Raw genomic sequence first — 26,143 nt, 5'->3', positions numbered from 1 at the left:
CTTGCATATTGCTTGCTCAGTATGACAAAATAAGGAATATGTAGCTTAATAACTAGTAAAGAAGTAAAACAAGCAAATTGTACATATTTCTTTTTAATTCAGTGATCTTTTGTATCTTGCATGTCATATGTAATCACCACAGTTTAAATTTCTGAATAGTTTCCACAACTTAGTGTTTTACGTGCACATCTAAAAGTAAAGTTATTGTATAATGACAGAACACACAATGCATAGACAAGGAAGTTTTATTTCCATTTCCTGCAATCATATCTCTGTGGGTACAAATCACTGTATTTTCTCACATCTTGTGAAATAACCCATGATGCATTGCATCCATACATTTGTAGCTCAAAACAGCTTTTACAAAAAAGGATATACAATATATACTTATATTTATATATATATAATATACATGTGTTTCTTTATGCATTTAGATGTGTTTGTAATGGGTAAAATAAGCTTCTTCTTTTTTTCTTTTTTTTTAAACACAGCCAAGTCAAAACAAATCCCAGGTAAGGTTCAATATAAGGTCATTACCAAACAAAAAATAGCCAGGTTATTAAAGTCATTAACATTGGCTATCTTACAGTTAACATGAAGCCCTTCACACACAGTTTGCATATTTTCCACACTTACAGTCATGTAAATCTAGAGTAATTGCCTTCTTTTATTGTACTATGGACCTGTAAGTATCAATGACAGATTGAGGAAACTGGTTTTATGTGGGATTGGTTGGCTATCTCTACAGCTAACTAATAACACAGCATTGTGTCGAGACATACTTTAAATTAACAATGGTATGGGTATGATTAATATCAATAGTAAAGTAATTTCAAGGAGATTTTTTTTACATTACATATCGTGCCAAAACATCGTCATCCTTCATCTGAGCCGTATCTTCATAAGACGACGACATATCTGAATCTACAGTAAAACATCCTTGCTTCACTGTATGGCTTTAGTGTTGTAGTTCATCTACCAAGGAATACAAATGTAGAGCGAGCACACTGATAGCTGCTCCCATGGCAGACAGGTAATGTTTCTAGCACTGTGATGTTTTTCTTTCCTGTTTTGTACTGTGGCTGGCACATGTGTAAAATTAGGATATGTGTATTTTTTCTGCTTGTGCCTGGGTATCAGTGAATAATAAATAGATTTTACATAAGCAACGGCAAGAAAACAGACTGAAGAAACGATATTTGAGTTGTAAATAAACATAGTACAAGAGAAATGTCACTTAGAGACTTGACCATCATAGTCAATGCAAATGATAAGTCCACTGTGCTGTGTTGTACTTTGTCAACAACATTACTTCTGGTGTTACTCACTTCACATTAATTACCTCAAAATTACAGTATTACATCATTTTTCAATACAACATAGTAATAATAATCATGTGTGTTTATACTAATTGATCATCATTCATGTAAACATATTTAACCAGGTCATGCAAACAGTAGACCAAAACTTCTTCCACTAGAGGTGCACAGCACAGAGCAAGCAGAGCGCCCAGACTGAGATCCCTCCAACTCGGCATAAGACCCAGAGACTGACAGCAGGCTGATATTTAGACGCTTATCAGAAACCAGAAACAGAACAGGTAGGATGAATGTGATATGAATATGATGGTTTTCTTCCTACTCACAGTAGATTCTCAACATAATTGCACATTAAAAATGACTCCTCCTTACATGATGTGAGCCCACGGAGGAAAGTCAGATTCCTGTGATTTACAAACTTTACAGACTTTTAGTCTAGACTTTTAGTCTAGATGGGGATCTCAGTTTGAGCCTCTGATAACATCCATAAAACTAAACAAAAAAAAAGTATTCTTTTGATATTCATGTTTCAATGTTTTCCCAAACAGACGCATGCAGTCACTCCAGGTCAGAACACCTCTTCACAAACCCAGTCTGAGCCAGAATATAGTCCATAACCCTCAGAATCACCCTCCACTTTCCATAAAAAGGCTTTAAACAAAAGTAATACACACTTATAAAAGGACAGAAACACTTAATACAAGAAAAAAAGACAGAATGATCAAACAGAACAAATGGGCAAGGGGGCCTCGGCAGTTAAGTCATGCCTTGAGATTAACTTTATTAAACTAAACAGCTACTTGGTCTTTGATGGGTAAGACATGCAGGAGTAGCTTTCAGTATTTCCTTCTAGAAAACTTTTCCCTGTTCTTTGTGCCCTATGTGGCAAGATTTCTGGAGAAAACTGCCAGTAATGTAGAATGTGTGAGCCAGATGGATGTAGGCAGACGGTAATTATGATTAGAGGTAGATGTGACAGTCGATGTGACAACAGAAATAATGGAAAAAACTCCAGGCGTGGAGCCATCCTGAAGCTAACATCCAGAACCACTTCTTGTAATGTACACACATGATCCCTAGTCTGCTATTGCTGCACAAAGTACAAACTACATGTAAGGTTGCTAATCATGCAGACTAGCCCTTTCTTTAAATCACTGTCCAGTCGGAGCAGCTTTTCATTCTGTTCTGCAAAAGAAAAAAAATACTAAAAATACACATCCCTACAGTGTCTTGAGTAGGGATGTGTATTTTTGTTTTGTTTTAGACTATAAGACTTACAGTATGTTTTGTCCACACTGGGACAGTGACCTGCTCACTGTGGATATACTCTGGTGGACACTGCCTGAGAACTATTCTGCATTCCTGGCCAGACTGGGCGGGCGGACGGGCTCTGGGCGCTCCAGGGATACAAAGTCACCATGACAACAGGAGGTTGTGCTCAAACACGACTGGCTGGCCTGCAGCAGTAGGTGCAGCTTCTCAGGCTGTCCCGATCTGCACTGCCCTCGGTGCTTCCACGACGACCGTCCTCGTAGTGGGACACTGAAGAGATAAGAGCAAAATAAGGGTACATATGAAGACTAGTATTTTTCTTATTCCCATAATTGTGGACATTCTGAACGTATGTCACAATAACTGCGTAAAGCTTTTCCAAATAAAGTCAAATTTTGCAGAAGTAGCCCAACGCAGCTAATCCTGTGTGCTAATTTACTTTCAGTGTTTGGAGGTGGCAAGTGCAAGGTAAGCATGGCCAAAAGGTTAAACGGCTACAGTTATAATAATAAAGATGAAAGAAATACTATAATGTTCTTTTAATAAGAGAGTTCAGGAACAAGGTCATGGCTCAGCTAATCATCGCCTGGTGATGTAGTATAGTAACCAGTATACCTGGTCAACCCATAGTCTCCTGTTTGACTCAGTCTCTTGCTTTTATACACTCACCTCCAACCCTTTATCCCTCTTTACACTCATTCATCCCCTTCATCCTCCCTTTTCTATTCAATCTCATGCATACCTCTCCGTTCTTCCCCTTCTCTAGGTACTGTCTGAGTCTCCTCCTTTTCTGCCTTCTATACATCTGTACGCTGCATTCATGCCATGTGGAATAGATGGCACTGTAGATTTAAGAAAGATTCCCACTATTAAACCATTCAATTTAGTTGAATTATCTTACTTTACTTACCCTTTAACTACGTACTGGGTCATGATTCTTGTAAGTGAAAAAAAACAGAAGAGAGTGTTTGTTCATTCACTGTAAACTGACAACTTACAGCTCTCCTCCTCCCCATTCCCCAAATCATCTTCCTCTTCCTCTTCCTCTGGGAGCAGATGTCCATGGCAGGGACTGGTGGGAGTAATCTGACTGGGTCCCTCGAGGCTAGTGCCCAGCTGCAACTTCCGCATGTGGCGCACAACGGCTGTGGCATTAAATGCTTGCTACAGAGAGAGAGAGAGAGAGAGAGAGAGAGAGTGAGAGAGAGAGGAAGGAAGGAAGGAAAAATGTGTGATAGCTACTGAGGGAGAAACACAGCAATGGCGTGCTAAATGTTCTCCTGCCAATCTTAATACTGCTCTTTCAGCAGACTGCTGTATGATTCAGCAAAGGCACTGACCTTCCATTTACTTTTGGCAAAGTTCTTCTTGATCTGAGCGCTGACAGATTCATGGATATTTTTGTCCAGAGCTGTGTCTCCGCAGATCCTGTGAAGAATTTGATAATTTACATGCAGTTGAGGCGCCTGGCTGGGGCTTATTCATCATTTTATTTGCAGATAAGTAGATCGACAGAAAATAAGTCTGCATCTATTTTGATATTTTTGATAACTATAGATAGTTCCAGCTCTCAGATGTTAAGATTTTATCATTTTCTTTGGGACACCGTACAGTATAGTATATAGTAATGATAGTAAACTAAATTAACAGTTGGTTGGATAAAACAAGACATTTGAGTGTGTCACCTTCAGCTCTGTGAAATTACAATGTGCATGCATTTACTTGTTCACTACTTTCATCAATTAATTGAGAAAATATTCAATAGATGAATGAAAAAAAATTGTTACCTGCAGACCAATTGTTGATTATTTTGTCAATTAAGTAATTAATTTTGTTTGTGCGAGTTTTACATTAAGTCTGTAGAATGCCCATTATAATTTCCAAGAGCCAAAAGTGATGTCTTTAAATTGCTTGCTTTGGTTGACCAACATACCAAATCCCAAAGATGATCAATTTACACTGATATAAAGCATATACAAGCTGCACATCCTAACATGAAGCTAGAGAATGCTTGATAAATGTGTCTAATCTATATTACAAAAGAAGGTTGGATTTGGAAATTGAAATTTCCACACTTTTCGGATCCTTCAATCAACAAATTGACAAACAGATTTCAGCAAAACGCAACCATATTGAAATGGGATTAGTAAGTATGAGTGTATTTTTTAGATATTTTTTTTTTTCTCACCATGGGTGCTGGAGAGCCTGCTCACATGTGTATCTCTTCAAAGGGTCTTTCTCCATCAGGTGACAGATGAAGTCTTTGGCTGCAAACAAAAATCAAGTTAATGGTGTAATAGTGGACTCTGATTTGTTAGTTTTTACTGTTGAACCTGCTGTACATATTTGTAGTAATTGCTTGTACCTGAATCTGAGATGTCATCCCAGTACGGAGAGTCAAATTCATACTCAGCTTTCAGAATCTGCTCAAATAACTTGGCATCATTTTCATCGTAAAACGGAGGATATCCACATAACCTGAGGGAGCCATATAGGAACATATTCAATACTAGAACATGATTACTTTACACACTTCTCAGTGATAAATGAGCTCAGACTTACAGAATATAAGAAATAACTCCTATGGACCAGCAGTCCACTGCTTTGCTGTACGGCTTCTGAGCAAGCACCTCTGGAGCTGGGAAACAAACACACACACACACACACACACACACACACACACACACAAAGGATAATCAGGAAAAAAGCGGAAAATATACGACACAGACAGAGCAGCAGTGGGGGTGACTACGAGTAATCTTGACCTTTCAATGATCTGGTAGGGCACTCTAAACAGCTAGAGAGCACTTGTGAAACACTTGCAATTGACTCAGTAGTGGATGCAAGAGCCTCTCACAATGCAATGATAAGAGGAGATATCAGTGCTAAGCTCACATTAAAGAGGGAGGGGGGTGGTGAGGAGAGTCTTGCTGACCAGCAAAATAAATGCCTTACCCACGTATCCAGGGGTACCGCAGGCTGTGGACATGACACTGCCTGCTCCCTCAATCTTAGACAGTCCAAAGTCACTGATCATAATTTTGGAGTCTTCATCTAAACTGTAATACAGCAGATTCTCTGGCTGCAAAGATGAAAAGAGCGACCAAAGAAGTTTGCAAGGGAGAAAAAAGGGCCAACTACAAGTCAGATTGAGCTGTTATATTTCTGTCTATGATACCTTCAAATCTCTGTGGACGATCCCCATATCGTGGAGATATTTGACTGCATCCAAGATCTGGTGGATGAGTTGGCTGGCATCTCTCTCTGTGTAGAAACCTTTCTCCACAATCCTGTCAAACAACTCCCCTCCAGATACCCTGCCAGGTGAAAATCATGGAAAACTATTGAATTTGGGCTGCAAGTAAGGCTTATGCTGTGCAGCAAAATATTGTTCAAACCACAAAAAATAATTAAAATTGTACATACATAAGTTACCAAAGGTGGTATATTGTGTATAGAATGATACATCTAGACATCTAAAATATTTATTGTTGTTAAAAAATAATAATAGTTGAGTACTTACACTGACACAGATTGTTTGTGATACATACAGTGTATGATATACTGTATATTTGAATATGACACTAGAAGTAGAATAACGTTATCCTAAAAAGCTATTTGGGGAGAAACTGCATGTTAACTAAATGATGAATAAAGTAAAAAAAAAAAGTTTTCAGGTTCCATGGCAACATTTATATATGTTTTGTTTTGTCTGACAAACCCAAAACCCATAGATATTTGCAGTGATGTAAATAGTCCCATTTTACATGCTAAAACAAAAATGTTTGGCATTTCTGCTGATGTAAATCATTTTTATTAAATCATCAAATCAAGTCTGTACAGTAAAAACAGATGCTATATGGACCCCTTCTGTCGTACAATTGGCCCTTGTGTGAGATAAAGAGAAAAAATAACTCACAGCTGCATGACAAGGTATAGGTGGGATGTGCTTTCAAAAATGTCCTCCAGCGTAACAATGTTCGGGTGCTTGATTCTGAGGAAGATAAATGGACAGAAATTAGAACATAGAATATGTTGCATTTTTTTAATTAGCCACATTTCTCTCATGCTTACTGGCAATTGGTCACCAGATGGCATTCTTGCTGCATTCTTCCAATTTAGAGTGACCAGTTCTCTCTTTTCTATGAAAAGCCTGACAGTTATTTGGGATCAAAACTTTGTGTTTGTACTCCTCTCCTATAATACAAACTGACAGATCAGATACAGAAAAGCTTCAGATTCTGTAACTACCTCTTGCTAAAAATGACAATGACCAGTGATGTGTAGCTGGAACTAGTATCAAATAACATATTTGGAGAGTATAGCTACAGGGCTAGACAAAATAATTATGAAAAAATAGAATATGTACACACACACACAAAATAAATAGAATTGGTTAGTTTGTTTTTGTGATACCAGCTTACAGACAATCATGCATCTCTTTTGGCTCACAAGCATATGAACACATATGATCACTGTAACAAATCAGCAGCTGAGATGTAACTTCTAGATGTAAATTAACATTCTTCACATCTCTTGCTTTCATGTATCTGTTATTTTTTAACAGTGACTTTAAAGGTCCCATGACATGGTGCTCTTTTGATGCTTTTATATAGACCTTGGTGGTCATTTAATACCATATCTGAAGTCTCTTTCCAAAAATTCAGCCTTGGTGCAGAATTACAGCCACTAGACCCAGTTCCACAATGAGCTTTCCTTAGAACATGTAATTTGTGAATCTGTAGCTTTTGAGGGGGGGGGGGGCCTTGACCAATTGCCACTTTGCTTGTTTGAAAGCCCTGATGTCTCTCTCTCTCTCATGGGTGGGCCAAAGTAGAGAAAGGGGAGGTAACCCTTGTGAGGTCATAAGGGGCAATATTCCAGATCGGCCTATCTGAGCTTTCATTTTCTCAAAGGCAGAGCAGGATACCCAGGGCTCGGTTCACACCAATCGTCATTTCTAGCCACTGGGGGACCATAAGCAAGCTGGGGGAACTCATATTAAATTAAAAAAAACTCATAAAGGGAAATTTCATTCCATGGGATCTTTAAGTATTTGGCCAAACTCTACTCCTCCCATTCTGCCATATCTCTCTCTTTCTATCATACCCCACCCCCTCTCCACTTCTCCACCCTCTAAGTCTCTTTCTCTTTCTTCAATACACTGCTGCGGGGAACTCCACACCATCTCCGCCTCTGTGTGCTGTTGCCCTGGCAACAGGAACACTAAAAATAGGTCTATCTTCTTTACTCCTGACATTTCCGGTGCACAATCCTACTGTTTCTACTGACACCATGCATTTAGTCACCCATTCAATTGACCCCGTGTATACATTGTGCAACTGCACATGCATTGTTGGAAGAGACCACACTGACTAATTCCTCCCGCTGGACACAAAGCAACAGCTGACGCATCGCAAGGAACTTCAGTAACCTCACCTGTGTAGTACAGCAATCTCATTTTCAATGTTGTTCTCTTTGCCTTCCAACGCTTTCTTTGGGATGCACTTGATGGCCACCAGCCTCTGGGTCCTCTTTTCCTCTGCTAAAACCACCTCAGAGAACGCTCCCCTAAAACATAGGTAGTGGAAACACACACATATATGCACACACACACACATGCACATGTTAGAGAAAGAAAGAGAAATGTGTGGGAGTGTAGGGTGAAATGGACAAGATGGGAGAGCTAAAGTAGGATTCATTCTTCTTAGGCTACAGGCCATGATGGATTGAAAATGTTCCACAAAAGAAGGCATTAATGACAGAATATTTAGAGCTTTTCATGCAAATCATTTTAAAATACTTTTTTTCAGTACAAATGTGTGATTCCCACACTAAAAAGTAGATATGTGTGTGGCCTGGTCTCTCAACTAACCACAAGCTTTTAAAAAAAGATCTCCAAATGCCCTCCATTCCACCATTTGTGTTTGTGTGTGTGAGTGGTGTTTAGATGAATAATTTAAAATGGTGACATTAGCAAAAGTATTTTTGGGGGGCTGAGAAAAGGCGGTGAGGAGGTGAATCAACAGTCACATACAGACATGTGTAGTAATATCCCTTGCTTATAAAATTTAAAATAAAATTAAAAAAAATACTTATTTTAATCTATTCAATAATAGATACAGTAGATGTAGTGTGGCTGTTTCGGAGGGAGACTAGACTGCATTATGGATTATGGTGCTGGTAAGAGGGAGAATAGTGTGTATTTACACAGTCTTCCCTTGGGAACGTGGGAGAGAGCTCAGGAAGATTGTTAGCAACCGCAGGGCTCCTTTACATGTGTGCGTGAAACAGCACTGTCATGCAATGCACAATGGGAGTTCAATGTTCATGGTTTAGCAAATATTCCCAATTATTTTCTATCTGTGTAGCACGTGAGGAGTTCTCAATCTTAACTTCATTTAAGTGAGCAACCTTTAATAAAAGGATGCAGACGTCACAGTGCTGCTGTCAATAAGATAAGATATGGAGGCAAACCTCTCTGACTTTCTGTTTATTCTGCTTCTACGGGTTATTAACAGTTAATTACAGAGCGGAATAGTTATTGTGCAACCCTGACCACCTCCCAGTACAGCTCCTCATTTCATCATGTCATAATAAATGCCCAATGTGGATCTGAAGTAATCCTTTGCTATGTACCGTGGCCATCTTGTGCTCAACGAACCAGCGAAGCAGAAATGTTTGCATAGTGAAGCTGATGCACACGAAGAGAGACGATTCTCACACACATCTCTGGTTTCATTTTCCTAAAAGTCCTTAAAATAATCTGAAAGCAAAATCACATGAAGCTCCAATTTGCATCGAACCATAAAAGCATGTTAATGTGTTTAAGTCTGCAGCATTTACAGTGAGGGGTTACATAAAGGGTCAGGGGCGTCAAATATCTGTTATAAGTGAGTAATAATCTATTTAGTCCTTTTGGCTGTTTAAAATAGAAGGGCCAAGAATGGAGCAGACAGACAGGTAGAACCCTAAAGGTGGTGATGACTGATGTGAATTTATGTTTCTCTTTCTGACCATGCATGTAGAGAAAGCTTTGTTGCAACTAATGATTATTACAATTATTTGAAAAAAAAAAAAGCCTGTCACAGTGTCACAGATCCCAGGGTGGGGTCTTCCAATGTCTTATTTTGTCAGACCAACAGTTATAAACAACATATTCAGTTTACAATGATATAAAACAGAGAAAAGCACTGAAATCTTACTCTTGAGAAGTTGAAAACAGAGAATGTTTGGCTTTTATGCTTTAAACTGAGTTACAAAATAATGATTGAATAATCATAATAGCAGCCAATTTATTTTGTCAAACTAAGGTTCTTAATACACTAATCGTTTTGGGGCCATTATTGTAGCAAAACTATTTGCAAATGTGTGTGGAGAGATGTGCAACTGTACTTTAATCTCTGTGTACGTAATCAGATTTGTCAATGTGTAAAATAATCTCTTAATGGGCACAGAGATTTGTAAATGTGTTGACAAATCTGTAAATGCGTACATAGATATTATTGGCTGAAATGTCTTAGTATTTTGCTACAAGAGCTGGAACTACAGACAATATATCAGTTAAAATTTAGCAGGCTTCTTAAATTTAGTTTTTACACATTACATTCTGCTGTGACAGAGATCTGCAAATGTGTGTGGTGATTTGTCTGTACCTCTATGCTCGCATTGTGCCTTAGTAACAGTAACCGTGCAGCCTTTTTTAATTTACTGATGTTTCTACGTATTTAAAAGTCTCAATACACTTGCACATCTGAATACAGATTTGGAATTTTTTTACACATTTTCCAATCTGATTACGGACACGTGGATTGAGTTCCAGTTGCTCTCCACACACATTTGCTAATAGTTTTACTACAATAAGGGCCCCCCAGTTTTAGCTCCAGTTGGTTAGCTTCTAAATGAATCAATCCGAGACACGAAAAATTGTCAGTTGAACCAAATATGACAGTAACAACAGTAGCTGTTATTTCATCCATTGTCACCACTCCAATTGTCACAACTGTACTACTGATCTATGCATTTTCTATGCTACTCTGAAAAAAAAGAGAACATGCTTGCTTACACTTCTCTACTGTTGCCTTGAGACACTTTGTAATTAAGCACCCAGTTGCTGCTTGCTAATTTGGAGACTTAGTAGGGGTGGGCTCTCAGGGGGTTTGGGAAGAGGAACAGCAGACAGAGGAAGACAGAAAGCTGCTGCAGCTGTTATTCTGAACCGATGCCATTTAGTTACCAGCTAATGTGTTAATCTTAGCATTCGACAGGAGTGAAATGATTATTGCCCAGATTTATAGACTTCAATTTTTTCATTATCAGATTAAAACACACATTTTTCTGTTTTCCACCAGTAATCAGCAACAATGCTCTGACATGTTGACACATCTTTTTATCTATTTTATGCCAATAAATCCTGGCATGCACATTGATAAATACATTTCATTTGAGTCATTGTATTGGCCTCAAGACTCATAGCTGACTCTCATCTGTTCTTCTGTATATGAACAAGCATATTTTTAGACTAATACTAAACCTCCACAAGATAGATAGATAGATAGATAGATAGATAGATAGATAGATAATAGATAGATAGATAGATAGATAGATAGATAAAGCACATAAAAGTCCTATGTCTATAATTTTGCATCTGTGAGTGATGGTGTCTGCCCCAAAGCCATAAGCAGAACATGAGCTGCCCATGTGGAAAAATATTGATTCACACGTTCTCATTTCGCTGCAGTGCTTTCACTATGCTACGTGTGCTCTTATTGGCCCTGCATGTCTGAAAGGCATCATCTAAACATTCTTCACTATGAATTTTAACATGATAGATGTTAACTACATGGATGCAGACACATTTTCTAGAGCATGGGTCCTCCAAATTTTTTAAGCCAAGGACCCCTTAACTGAGAGAGATTGTGCAGGGTCCCCTTATTACAAATTGTAAAGTGTAAACTGGGTCTACAATTACATGTGGGCGGCCTTAAGCCTATATGTTTTAGTGCATAGAATTCTAAACTATCAAAATAATTGTTGGTATAATGTTAAACATACATGTGGTACACTGAATCCATTGGATGAACTGTATCTGTGGATGGCCACCTTAGAGATTTCCTTTCTTATTGGCCAGTAAGCCAATCATCAGTGTGTGTGTTTTTTTTCACAAACAGGCTGTTTCATATTTGCTTACAAATTATTGGATTCATGTTAAGCCATTTTATTTTTTGAAAATAACCCTTCAAAAGGTGCAAAGATACTACCTTCATTCATTTCGTTGGTAAATTCCTTCCCAAGTTCGTAGTAGCCAAGTAATAAAGTGATAAATTAAGTTTGCACCATTGAAATAAGTTTAAAAGTTTAGAAAGAGTTGGGAAATAACAGATTATGCTAACCTAGCTAAGGCTATCAACATCATATCATATATATATATATCACATATATATCATATCATATCATTTTTCTGATTTGAGGTAGGCCTTTACTGTGTTATTTTTGTGAAATGTAATTTAAAATCTCCCATGGTTATATTATTATTAAGCCCCATGTAACTTTTTTTTTTTTTTTCTTCACTACAAACAGGTTAAACATTAGCAAACTAACGTTAGTTTTGTCAGCTGGTTTAGCAAGCTACTCAACAGTCACACCTGGTAATAACACAGTTTGTTCCTCTGTGCCTCCTCTTCAGCCATATTCTCCATTCCCCAGGCCCGTCCATTGCCATTTTCCTTCCATTCAGCAGATGGTTTCAGACTGGTTTTCCATTCCCCATCCCCTGGCAGCCACACCTACCTACAAACCTGCTTCAAGTTGCCTCATCTGCCCTGCCTGGCCTTCCAAGCCTACCTCCTCACCACCCATCTGCCACCTTCCCAATTCGTCTGATTAGATTCAGCTCTACAAATACAAGGCCACTTCCTTTGTTCCTTTGCCAGTTACATTGTTCATTGGATTTCAAACAACCTTAACCCGACTCGACCTGCTTCTGGTCCTAGATATGGCAACCAGTACATGTACCTGCCAGACTACCAATACCTGGCTGTAAGATAATTTAAGTATAATAAATCTTTGAACTGCACCAATGTTTCTGTTTCCTCTGTGTTTGGGTCCTTCCCCTGCTGCACCTCCAATCGTGGCAGGTGTAAATATTTAATAACTAATCTCTTGGTACTAACTAGTTTGTGTGGTGCAACCCGCTTTAATTTAGTTATGCGTACATATTCACTTAGTAAACATTAAACACGTTATAACTAGGCTACGTTTGTGAACAGCTGGTGCAACTGGCTCCTGGACGGGTGTTACAATTATGAACTATGTGAGCAAAGAGTGTGATGTGATTAAATCCAATTTGACTCAAAATTATGGATGTTTGCAGCAATGTTAAATATTACTTTTTTTTTTTTTCTTAAGACACTATCCATCAGGCAGAGTCAAGCCCCATTGGGCCTGTATCAGACAGCTTCAAGCATCCGCAAGTCTATCGATCTCACCTGATGCAAGCGATCCCTTCAAGCCCAACATGCATTCCAAGTCCCGAAAAAGCTTTTCTCTTTTTAGCCTTAATCCATATTGTGTTTATGCTTGGCAGTGTGTGTTTGAGAGAGAGAGATAGATGGAGAAAAGTGGATATGTACGGACATACAGTAAAATCTAATTCCAAACAATCTCTAGTTTTATTCTTACCTCGGAATGTAAAATAAGTGTATGTATTCATATCAACAAAACATGGGACTGGACCATTCACTCACAATTGTACAACTGTGTGTTTTCTATCTACTATACTAAAGTCATGTGTAGGTCAAACCTCTTAACTCCCCTGCTCTCCTCTACAAACAACCGGCATGAGTGCTTTCCAACAATGTTTAGTACTGCATGTAGAATAGTATAGAATAGAATGCCTTTATTGTCATTATACACAAGTACACGGTACTTGTGCAACGAGATTAAAGCAATCCCTTTGCAGTGTTGACACAAAAAAAATATAAGAATATACAGTATAAATATAACAGTATAAATATCAAAAATATAAAGTCAAAGATATAAAGTGTAGTGACTGTCAAGTATACATATATAAATCAGCTTGAATAAGCATAGGTAAGTGTTAACACTCAATAAATAATATTGCACAGTGATGGAATGAAATGATTAAGTACTAATATTAAGTAAATAATATTGCACAGTAATGGAAAGGTTAATGTATTAAATATTGCACTGTATGAAATGAAATTGCACAGATTCCAGTGTCCTATGAGGTATTATATAACAGTAACAGTATAACAATAATATTGCACAGTTGCATGTTTATGCTCCTACACATTATCTACACGAGTAGTTCTTAAAACTGGCTTCCGTCATGTCTTGCTGTTTTTTTTTTAAGGCACCAATGTTATGCATTGTTTCTGGGTACAGCATTCAACTATCATATGCAAAATTCTCTTTGAATTTATACTTAGGGCCCTCCTGAATGATAAAGCTCAACATTATTTTTACATTTGATCAAATAGCATGAAAGGGGTGCTCGTACCTTCTCAGAGCCAACCAACTTCTGCAACTTTTTGCAGGTTTGGTTGATTTGAGCTCATACTTTTGAGTTGGCAGACAGTTTCACAAAGGCCAACGATGTTCTCAGTGTTTTCTTCTACAACCACTCTGTATCATGTTATCTATTTTTTTTGGTGTGGAGTTTTATGATGGAGAGCTCTGTTAAGAGAATTGAGCAGCAGCAATACACATGAGAAGTGTTCTGCTGTGGATGTTCAGAACTGTTTTACTGCAGTGTTGATCGTTGGTCTGATATTATTTTACTTCATCAAATGGCCCCATGCACTTAATTTCTGTCAGACGAGCTGCCAGCTTGTGGGGATAGCTCTGTCCACAAGACTCATAAACTGAACTAATGCCCATGCTTCAATATCACTACTCCTTAAGTCTCACCCTAACATCCAACACATCAAACTATGGACAAAAGTTACAATCTCTCAAGTATTGTCATGGGACATTTAATAAAACTATTAAAAAAGACATTGTCCACGAAAGACGAGGTTGTTACAGAAGCACACACTATTGCCGTTTTTCCACTGCTCGCCTCGTCTCTACTCGACGCACTGTGCCTCCGTTTGACATTGCAGATTTTAGTAATTATACTGACTACAACTATAACCCATAACAGCTACAGTGATAGGTAAGCTGCTTTAGTTTTTACCCCATCTACATTTTTTAACAAAAAAGTCCCTGGGTAAAGATGGTCTCCAGATGACAGAACTCCAGTTAGCTAGAATCTTAAAGTGTGTTACATCTTAATTTGACAAAAAAGCAACCAAAGGTATGGCTCGATATTGACTTTGAATACTCAGACAGCGTCATAACTCCAAAAAGGCCAAGGCCTTAGAAGTATGGGTATAAAGAGTTCTATCAGAGCTTTATACTTTGCCTGTCTCATTCATGTCATTTGAGGTAAATGACATTGGAGGAGAAAAGTAGGAGACAAAAAAAACATGTGCAACTAGAGTGAAAGACATGATAACTGCAGAGCGGGGTAGTTGTTTCATTCTGCTAATCCTACCTTGAGGACAGCGTGTCCTGAAGTGGACTCCAAACAGAACTGTGAGGATTAGCTGGATCTGAATATAAACTTTCAACATAAATCAATTAACTTTACACACTGAATTCTTGGATAGAGCTCCTCTGTAATCTTCTCTCCGAGCATAAGGAGCTTTCCGTCAACATATTAATTCTGCCCTCTGCCAGGTCCAGCTATAGTGACAGGAGGGAAAGAATATTACTACACCTTTCTTACCCCCATTTTTTAATGAAAGATGGGAACATGCTGTCCTGGCAATACACTCTTTTAATCCTTGTTACATAACACTTCATATCATACTTCAAATTACAATCACTGTTTGAAGTTCTTGTGAGTCTCAGTGGAATCATAACAGAAGTTATCAGCATTTAGCAGCAGTTGAGTGAATTCTCAAATAAACAGACTGCTGGTCAAAGTGCATTGCATACAGAGACAGAGACTGATGGAATCTTATTTGATGTCCTCCTACAGTACTCGACATAACCAGACAGCCTCATCATCTACCCACTGCTATTACACTTTTTGGATGTGAACCAGAGTTTCACAGTCATTAAAATCTGATTCTGTACAGCCTCTCTGGGGAAGCAGGTGTGATTCCACAAAGATAGGAAAAAAACACTCCATATGGCACACTCGTCTCATCACAGGTGGACGTGTGCTTGGTCACTTGTACTTAGTTTGGGGGAGGGGGGTTGGAGAGGTGCCCCTTGACCATCTGGGCTCAATCCTGTGCCCATGGAGAGTGCAGTCACAGGTATGTGTGAGTTCAGCCCTCCCCATTACAAGGCAACCTTTCTCCTGCTGGTTGCAAATTAATTTCATGGTTTATTACAAAAAAGCATTACAAAAGGCAAAATCAAAATTGAAATATGATCTCTTTTGGATTCTAAACTATGAGCAACAGGGAATGTAAATGAGTTGAACTTTTAAAAGTTTTCAGACAAATCTTAGGCAGCAGCGGCAGAAACGGGTTCATGTGTTCTTTTCTTTTTCAGAGGAAATTGCTGGATGAAACATGGGCTTTCACTGCTTTCATGCAAAGAGAAACATGTTTGTGACTGACAACAGCCGCACATCCATTCAGGACTCTTCACAACAAGAAAACCAAGTCAGAGCTATCATGAAGGCCTAATTATTATGTGCTCCTCACATTATGTACATTACAGTATCTACTCTCCCCTGCCAGGATTGTCTTAGATTAGTGATTGCTGCTATAATGTACAATATAGATAATTTGTGTTGAATGGCTGAACTAAAATCCCCTGTGTGAATCTGCCATTAGCTGTCTAAGTGATATTGTTTTGATTACAAAAAATAGTGTGACATTTGAACTACCCATGTTCACAAATGCTGGCATAATGTCCAAGGCAGGAAGAAAGAACGTTAGTTACTTTGGTAACTCCAGATTCTATTAGTATAGGCGTAGCCCTCTAAGGGCTACGCTATTGGGTTTATCCCTTCGCGCATGCGCAGTCGTGAAGATTTTCTTTCCCGCCCTAGCGTCCAGCTCGGGCCTCAACTACGTCCGCATTTACTGCATAAATACAGAGCGGACCCGTTGTTCGACTCCCAAAACATCAGCTTTTTCTTCAACTAATGTTCTAGGAGCAGGTGGCCCGGACCTTAGAGGGCTACGCCTATACTAATAGAATCTGGAGTTACCAAAGTAACTAACGTTCTATTTCGTATAGGCTTCGCCCTCTAAGGGCTACGCTATTGGGTTAGGGCGAAGCTGATGTAGTCAATGCCACCTGCGGCACAAGGTCCACAAGCCAAACATACACCACATTGCCCCCGCAACAGTGTACAGAGGCTAGTCAGAGTCATTCTTCTGACAAAGCCTGCCCTGCCAATGGCGTGGCCGGAAAGGTTCATGAGGCCCGCAATATGATGCAGTAGTACAATGATTAAGGGGGGGTTAAGCGTGATTGATCCTGTCGCGCATGCAACGGAGAGACATGATTACCTCCATGCATGCAATATGATTATGACAACGTATTAGATAAGAGCTGTGTCTCACAGAAATACCCCAGATACAGGAGGGGTGAGACAGCAGAGCAGGGTCATTGCAGCACTAGGCGTGAAGGAGATTGGCGACAAACAAGGCATCCGCTTTTTTTTTTTTTTTTTAAGCACATTCAGCACGGCATTACTCGTCACTGACTGTGGACAGAACCGCATGAGATATGGAAGATTCAGACATATCTCGCAGATAAAAGCGGATGAAGGGGCACGGAGAAGCCCAAGAAGCTGCCGCGCAAATGTCGGCTACTGCCATGCCTTTAAATAGAGCCGCAGACGCCGACAAAGCCCTCGTAGAGTGACCCCTAATGTCTTGGGGGGGGGCTCTTTCCCTTCCGAGCTATAAGCCTGGGTAATAGCCTCGCACAGCCAGCGAGACAGACGCTGTTTTGAGAGGGCTGAACCTTGGGAGTGTTCTCTATAATGCACAAACAGCTGCTGAGTTTTCCTGATATTTGCCGTGCGTAAAACGTATTGTGACAGAGCGCGCACCGGACACAACCGGTGGGAAGCCTCCTCCGCACCGTTAGCGTGAGGTGGGGGGAAAAAACCCTCGAGGGAAAAACACCCTCGACCGAAAAGAACTAGATAAAGTCTTCGGTGTGAAGGAGGGATTTGGCTGTAAGGTGGCTGCGCTCCGTCCCCTCTAATGGAGAGGAAGGACGGAGAAACTGACAGTGCACATAAATCACTCATATTTGGCCGACGTTAGGGCAAGGAGAAGTGTGTCTTAAGCGAAAATTCTGAGCGAAGCCTGTGCCAAAGGCTCAAAGGGGGGCTGCCCAGAGCCGGAGCACCAGAGCTAGGTCCCATTGGGGGCGAGGGGGGCAAAACAGCCGGTTTTTGACGCCTAACCCCTTCAGGAAACGCTCCCCAGGGGATGCGCAAAAACTGCCCTCTCACCAAAAACCTTCGTGACAGGATGGATGGCTGCTGCGTATGTTTTGACTGTAGACGGGCCAAATCTTTACCCACCAGAGTTTGTAGGTACGTCAGCACGAGAAGTAGGGGACACGATGTGGGATCTGCGTCCTCTCTGTGCACCAACGCTGGAAGGCAGACCAGCGCCCTGCGTAGCTGCTAGGTAGAGGGGGCTCTGGGCCGGATGGCGCGTCCACGGCGGGGGGAAAGGGCCTAATCTCTGTAAGCGCTCCCGGTCAGCAACCAGCCCCCACAGTCTCTGATTTTTTCACTGGGGGATGACAGATCGCACCGTTTCAGTGCGATAGGCGTCTCCCGCCACGGAATCTGCGGGGGGGACCCACCAGCAGTGAACGGGGGTTTTGGAACCAGGACGCGCTCGTGCGCTCCGGTGCCACCAGAACAATTAACAGATCCTCCCCCTGGACGCGCTCCAGGAGGGAGGGATCAGAGGGACCGGGGGAAAAAGCATATAGGAGGGTTTGGGCCAGGGTTTGTGGGGAGAAGGCGTCTACGCTGAGGGGAGGGTTGTCCGCGCGCTCAAGGAAAAAACCACAGTGTGCACTGTGGTTTCCTCGTGAAGCAAAACAGATCCACCCCCCGCTTCCCGAACTGCTCCATAACGTTTGAACGTAGTGGGATTCAATCTCCACTCGTTGTGGGAGGGCCCCCCCCTCGACATCAGTCGGCCGCCCGGTTCAAAATCCCGGGGATATACACTGCCTTGGGAGACAGCAGGTGGCTGTGCGCCCACAGCAGGAGGCCCCTGGCTATTTTAACAGCCGGGCTGAGCGTATGCCGCCCTGGCGGTTATGAATGCCGCCGCCAGATGTTGTCGTCCTTACTAAAAACATACCTCCCCGTCAGCTGGTGAAAGTGTTTCAACACCTTTCAACACCTGGGACGTCCAGGCAGTGAGGGAGAGGGGGAGGAGGCCAGGCCCTCCCACCCTGTGACTCGCAATTCCCCCCAGCCGTGAGGGACGCGTCTGTGTACAACCGTCAATATGATGTCATTTTGCCCAGGGGAACCCGGAAGACAGGCTTTGGGGGTTCCCCCAGTATGCCAGGTCGATTGGGGGAATGAGGGAGGACAGCATTCGCGTATGTGGGGGAATGGGATCGAGCCGCTGGCGGTGAAACCACCTCGGACTTTTTCATGTGGAGGAGACCCAGGGGGACCACCGTGTGTGCCGCGGAACATCAGGCCCAGAGACGCATAACTGACAGCGCTGACACTGTCGTGCGCGGCTGAAGCGGGACAACAGGGAAGTCAGGGTTTCCCTGCCTCGGTGCTGACCAGCCTGGCTTCATGTGATCGAGTTCATGTCTCGCCCAGGCAAAACTCCCGATTGTGCGGGGACAAGGGGGCTCTTTTTTCCATTTATGGCAAAACCAGCGTTTGCGGTGCGCAGAACCTCCATAGTGTGCAGCCCCGCTTGCTCCCGAGAGGGGGTAGAATGAGTAGATCGCCAAAAAAAGGAGGACTCTGATGCCCCTTCCCGTAGCGGCTGGAGCGCCGTTTCCATGCACTTGGAAAAGGTGCGGGGGGCTAGGAGTCCCCTTTGGAAGGAGAAGCGGAGGAATTTCCTGTGCCTGGGAATGATTGGATGTGAAAGTAAGCGTCTTTCAGATCCAGGGTGTAAACCATTTGTCGTGGCGCACACATTCCAAAAACGTGCCTGATGGGGAGCAAGTGGAAGGGGCGCTCCATGACATATCGGTTGAATTTGACAGGTCGAGCATGGGACGCAGTCCTCCAGACTTCTTTGGGGTGAGAAAATAGCGAGAGTAAAAACCCTCGTTTTCCTCCCCTGGAGTGACGCGGGAAGTAGCTCCGCTGTCGGGCAACCCTTCTAGCTCGAAGTCATTGCGTCGACTCTGCCAGGGATGAGCCCGCCGTCTCCAAACCACCGCGAAAGGGGGGGGGGTGGGGGGAGGCGAACGGAGTGGGTAACCCGTGTTATCAGTTTTGACATCCACGAGTCCATGTGAGTAAAGGGCCAACCCAGCCGCGCTGCACTCTGACAGCGGGCGAGCACAGGGTCTGAGTTTTGTTCACTGACATGGCAGGCAGGGAGCGCAGGGGGCCCATCCCGCCCCTGGGCGAGACGAGTGATCGCGTCGCGCGCCCCGCCCATGGTAGGGCTTTTTCGAAAGGGCAGTAGCCGGTCGCCGCCGTGTGGGGCGGGAGCGGTCACTGGGTTAACCCGACCCCCGCCCCGCCGGCACGCCGTGGGGAGGTGGGTGGACAAGCGTCGTCGGCCACCGTGGGTGGACGTCATTTCGTGTCTGCGCAGCGGGGACGCAATGGCGCCCGCTCGCGGCGACGGCTTTGGTGTGTGCTTGTGTGGGGAGCGAATGTCATTAACAGCGTATTGTTAGAGCAAACAGGGGCTGTTCGGCCTTTTCCTTTTTCTTCTTTCTCTTAACGTGTCCCTCGTCCCGCCGGCATCGCCGTGGGGAGGGGTTGATTGAGCGGCGTCATCCCCAATGGGTGGGGGCGCGATTCCCGCTGCCGGCATAACGAGGGAGCTGTGGCGTCGCATGCGGGCAGCGGTTACCTGGTGTGCTTGGGGTGGGGAAACGACTGTCATATCAGCGCGTTGTCAGAGCAAAACAAGGGCTGTTTGGTTGAGGGGGAAAAAAAGACGTTAAGAGGGAGGTAGTGGCCTCAACAGGCGTTGTGTTCCAACTCTCAGCCGAAGACAGACGATCCCCGCGTCCCGTCTAGCCACCGTCGTTGTGCTTGCTGGGTGGTCGGGAAGCGGATCGGACCAGGTGGGGCCGCTTCATGGGTCTCCGCCTCGTGCAGCCCGCCCGGGCCCAGTGGTTTCCGGCTGTTGCTGGGAGGGTGGGCCGGGCCGAAAAAGCCCCTTGAAGCTAAGGGGCCGTACAGACGCCCAAACTAGGTCTAACTGCCGCGGTCAGCTGAGGCAATGTGGAACCAGGTGTTTCACTGGGCCAGTCCAAGCCATGGGCCCTGGACAGCGCCACCGTGGGCACCGTAATCCGGGTGAGGATGGCGGTGGGCTAGTTGTTTGTGCTGCCAGCCCTGGGAAACCCCGCAGCCGTGTCGCCTTGAGCCCGATGAACGGGGCGTACAGAGAGACGGGAGCCTTCAGTTTCCCCGGCTGGGAGAAAGCCCCCCGGCCGAAGCTCTGTGAAGCGCAGCCAGAGTGGGGCCCGTGAAGGGGGCGGCTCCGGAGTTAACATCCCGCTCAAAAAGGCCGCAAAGCGGGGGCTGGCAGTCCATCGGGAGTGCTACGCCTCTCCCCTCTGCCGCCGTCCTCTGCCTCCCCGGCAGATCAGCGAGGAGAGCTTTGGCGGTGGAGGTGGGGGCCCTCTGAGACAAAGGGGAAGGCCCCTCGGCGGTTTCCCCTGGCCTTCGGGAGGCCGGGGAGAGCCGGGGGAGAGGTCGATCGCCGTTCCAGGCCCCAAACCTCCTAAAGGGTAAGGAGGGAAAAAAAAAAAAAAAAAAAAAAAGACCGGTAACGGCGGCGCCGTCCGAGGGGAACAGAGCCAGCGGACTTTTGCTCGTCGAAGGACGCGTCCGCCCGCGGATCAGGGTGTCGCCGGTTTTTTCCGTCTGTCTGCCTTGCTCCGTTCCCGCCCCCGCAAGCCTGGCAAAACCAGAAGAGCTTCCGCCTGTCAGTAGCTCTTTAGATGACAGGCGGGCGAATACTGGCAGGAGGCGTGCCGGGTGAGAGCTGGCCGGCGAGAACGGCGCCGAGGGGAGGGCCGGCAGCGGGGGTGAAGGGCCGGCGGCAGGATGTAGCCGGTCTGGAAAGGGGGGTCAGACGCGAGCACCCCTGGAACTTCTTTCTTCATACTGCGTGAGTTTGAAGAAAAAGTGGGGAGTGAACAAGGGTCCGCTCTGTATTATGCAGTAAATGCGGACGTAGTGAGGCCCCAGCTGGACGTAGGGCGGAAAGAAAATCTTCACGACTGCGCATGCGCGAAGGGATAAACCAATAGCGTAGCCCTTAGAGGGCGAAGCCTATCGAAATAGAATGACAATGTTGGTCAACAAACACACTCATCTGTAACAAAGACTGTAAAAACCCCACTGTATTTGCACGTGCAAATAAAACATATGCATGTTAAACACACACACAATGTTCACACGCAGCTCTAGCTCTATTGTCATTTTAAACTGATGATCAACTCATAGTCATGGCTGTAATAAGTGGCCAACTTGGAAATATGCAAGCTGCTTTCAAAACTAGATTCAGTTAAGTTGCTATGTTAATATATACTATGCTATTTATTTTGTATTGCCTTTCAGTCAATTCATAATCCATTTAAAATGTTTTTGCATAGCTCTGAAGAAAGTCAAATTGACCAGGGAAAATAAATGTTTGAATTCTTTCAGGCAAGTGGGAGTCAGCATTCAACAGCCAAGGTCTGAGACAGGCACGTCCATAAATATCGGTCAAGTTTCTTGAGAGACTCCAGAGTCCAGACTCAAATACTGCAGCCCTGACAGCATGCAGATGGGGGACAGAAATGAGTGGCGGGCCCCCTTTGACCCCTTGGTTTCTCTGTGAATTGTGAATATATTCTGTTACCTGCAAGTACACAACAATTACTGTGGACACTGCAGACTAGACATGGCAGATTCATTATATTTTGCCTCAAATTCTGAAAAAAAAACGATGCTGTGTGCTGAAACTCAAACTGGCCCCATGCTTGCTGTCAATTGTTTTGTGGCAATTTAATTTAACACAATGTGATCCATGCGAGACAAAATCTCTGATAATAAAGAATATACCTGTATGTGACAAAGGTGACCCTAAAACATAAGGCCTCTCCCACATATTTAAGGGCCATTGAGCCAAATCACACATGAACATACTTATTTTTGGTATCTAGTGATGCAGATAGTTTTAGATTAATTTTCCAAGGCTTTAAGGCATTCACTGTTGAGACTTCATTAGCCTCCCCAACACAATAGAAGAAATGGAACCATTGCAATGCCAAGCTAACATTATATTTGAAAAATTGAAGCGCTTTGCTTTCCTAACTGACACAAGCTAAGGCGTTTGGGGCCCTGGTGCAGTTGCCCACTTTTCCACCTCGGACATCCAGCCTTGCCCTTACAAGAGCACTAAACTACCAACGCAACTTACGTTCCAAGCACTTCTTTGAAGTCGTAGTGTTCTTTGATGTCTGATGTCTTCTTTTTCCATCCATTTCCATCCTCTCCAAGAGGCATCCTACAATGCTGATCAGGTTCGCCACACTACAGCTACAGGGGAAAAAAAGAAGAGATAAAAGAAAAAACAGTGAATAGTCTCAGAGCATGCTCAACTAAGTTTTGACCCACCACATGTGAAATCAAATCTAAATGCATCTTTGATCAGAAGGATTGTGCTAAATCAAATGACTAACACTGATTGGATAAGAGATTTTAATGAAAATAAATGTTCAAGACAAGAATTTCCTCAAGGGCAACATGATTTTCATCCTTCCAGCACACAGTGGGGAAAATAGATAAGACTACGGCACCCATGCACTGTATAATGTACTTAATTAGGAGAATTTATACAGCAAGATATATTCTGCCTCCGTATCAGTTCAATATGTAAATTACAGTATGTCTAGTCTTGCATTGCCAGATCAATCTCTACAGTGCTGTGGAGTAAGCTTTTCTGACCAATTGCTGCATAAAATCTTCATCTATTAAATAAACCATTGATTTTCCTGATAAAGTGTCCTGGTTAATGCAGCAAATATGCTTGGACTCAATGACAAGTTAGTAGTTTCTTCTTATATGCACGATGATTGATTAATAAGAGCAGAATTGTCAAATCAAAGTAAAAGAAACCACTGAAGCTGTGGGCCTAGCCTGTAGCCTACTGCAAACTGTCATTAAAAAAAAGATATCCGACTGAATACATCAGAAATTTCACTTTTCAAAAGACTGAGAAAATGTTAAGAACATGAACATTAATACAAAATAGATCAAGACAAAAATAAACTTGCACACTAAAATGAAGATATGACTACTGTAAAAAACTACAACCCACAACTACAGCGTACTTTGCTGACAACCGACCAACAGCAACAAATAAGAGAAAGTAGGGCAAACAGTGCAGCAGAGACAGTCGCAAGAAAGGGACCATACACCGTCGCTAAAACAAACGCATGGTCAGTAGAGGCAGATACCAGCTGGGGGACTTGTGCTATATTTAACATCCGAAGCTTTTAAACAATTAGGCAAGGTTGCTCTGAAGAAAAACAAATCTACAGGAGCTGAAATGGAAACTGTAGGCTAGCCTACTGAGAAATAGATAACGTGCTCTGCACTAAGGTGCAGGGCGTGAATTGCAAGCAGGATGTTGAATGGGAATTAAAACGTTTTGACAGTGCGATGCGTCTGGAATAATAAAAATGAGTCCGATTTTTGTGTGGATCTTGCAAGTATAGGCTACAGAGAGAAAAGGCGGTGTGGGTTTGCGAACCGTACCGCAGCGCTCAAGGGTATGTCAAAGGAAGGCAGCATCTCTGGGTTAAATCAGGAGGCTGCAGACATGCGACACATGGATTGAGTCGCACAAAAACAAAGCTTTACAAGTTGTATTGCTGTAAGAAAAGTAAACGATCGATGATGCATTTTGGTGAATATATGACTGGGGAAAAAAACATACCTAAACGGCGATCTGTGGCTGTGATGCGTTCTCCTTGCCTCTGGGAGCGATGTGGTTGCTGTGCTTGTGCGCAGCGCTGGGTGCGCTCAGACTTCTCCTGACGTCAAGAAAACCAGACGTCTGTGGACGTAGTGCAGCACAAATTCACTCAGTGTTCTCTTTAAAACGAAAAACGTGATCAGCGATTAACTTCATGACAGTCGAGTTATATTGGCTATGTGAACAGCTTCTTTGTAAACCTTGTTGTTTTCTGAAAGCTTCCAGCAGCGCGGTCGATAGCGCTCACACTATAGCAGAGTCGCTGCAGACAATTTTTCCAAGCTTATCTGCAAAACAGGCATAACGTGTCACTGTAAATAATTTAGTATATAACACTGACAAGGCACACACAAACGGCCTGTGTAAAATGCAAGTCGTTATACTGAAAATATTCCGCACAATGAAGGAGTAGGCCTACGCAAACCAATAGGCCTAATGAAGGCTACACTTGCAGGGATTTAAAGCGCTGATGTCCCACTTATGTTGAGGAAACGCATTGCTTCCTTCTCCCACAGCGTCGACACTGTCACACACTTATGAGACCCTTCCCAAAGACCACATGGACGTTGGCTGTCACAGGTCACAGGGCCCATCAGTGTTAGTAGCCTAAGTTGCAGGGTTTGGAACACTATAAAACACAACAGTAATTAGGGCTAACAATACCCAAAACTGTATTCACCATCTCTCTGACAGGCATGTAAAAAGTTTAACAATCAGTTTGAAGAATCTTATTTATTTATTGCTGAACTATTTGTGATACAATACATTGTAAGATCTTTCTGTTAGATTTTCTTTTGAGGATCAATATTATTGCCCACAAGGTCTTATCAAAAAGAGGACATTGATGGTGAATGATCATATGCATCTTGTATGTTTTTGGTGTTTCTTTTTTATTCTCAGGTAGACGCATAAAAGCTGAATTCATTTTGGAGGTCTATCGTGCTGTAAACACAACAACAGATCATTTCTACTACCAAGCCCATTCCCAAACCAGCCAACCCCTGGTCCCAGCAGACAAAGGCTGTAAATACTGAGATTTTGACTTTGATTGTGCTCACCCTCAAGAGGTGCCTTTCTTGACAATTAAGTTAGATGTAAATAAGCACTTTTTTACATGACGCCACTCAATTTTGGATTCACAGACTGAACACAAACAACAGCCTTGTAAATACTAAACATGAATAGCAAGTACAAAAACTTAATATGCTGGTAACACAGCTGTTGACCATGGTCCAACCCATAAATTGCTGTACTTTGCAGGAATAAAACTGTCATTATGTGTTTGAGATAGTGACTGCAAACTCAGTCCATAAAAGCATATTGATCAAAATCTTTTTATTA

The 26,143-nt window shown here is 42.8% G+C and overlaps 1 protein-coding gene across 1 annotated transcript; it reads right to left on the bottom strand.

The window, feature by feature from the left end:
- Positions 1 to 227: 227 nt before the first annotated feature.
- camk1a (calcium/calmodulin-dependent protein kinase Ia) lies at positions 228 to 25,035 on the bottom strand. The gene is made up of 12 exons (XM_032514652.1): positions 24,764 to 25,035; positions 23,243 to 23,361; positions 8,031 to 8,162; positions 6,511 to 6,585; positions 5,770 to 5,908; positions 5,547 to 5,673; positions 5,154 to 5,229; positions 4,957 to 5,069; positions 4,780 to 4,858; positions 3,932 to 4,019; positions 3,590 to 3,755; positions 228 to 2,861 (listed from the first exon to the last, which is right to left on the bottom strand). Exons 2-12 carry the CDS (start codon positions 23,326 to 23,328, stop codon positions 2,758 to 2,760), a joined length of 1,185 nt encoding a protein of 394 aa, XP_032370543.1. The 5' UTR covers positions 23,329 to 23,361; positions 24,764 to 25,035; the 3' UTR covers positions 228 to 2,757.
- Between the last annotated feature and the right edge of the window lie 1,108 nt (positions 25,036 to 26,143).

Source organism: Etheostoma spectabile, chromosome 4, assembly GCF_008692095.1.
Source record: "Etheostoma spectabile isolate EspeVRDwgs_2016 chromosome 4, UIUC_Espe_1.0, whole genome shotgun sequence".
NCBI lineage: Eukaryota > Metazoa > Chordata > Actinopteri > Perciformes > Percidae > Etheostoma > Etheostoma spectabile.
The sequence above is the reverse complement of the archived record's forward strand: the minus strand, read 5'-3'. Positions and strand labels throughout refer to the sequence as shown.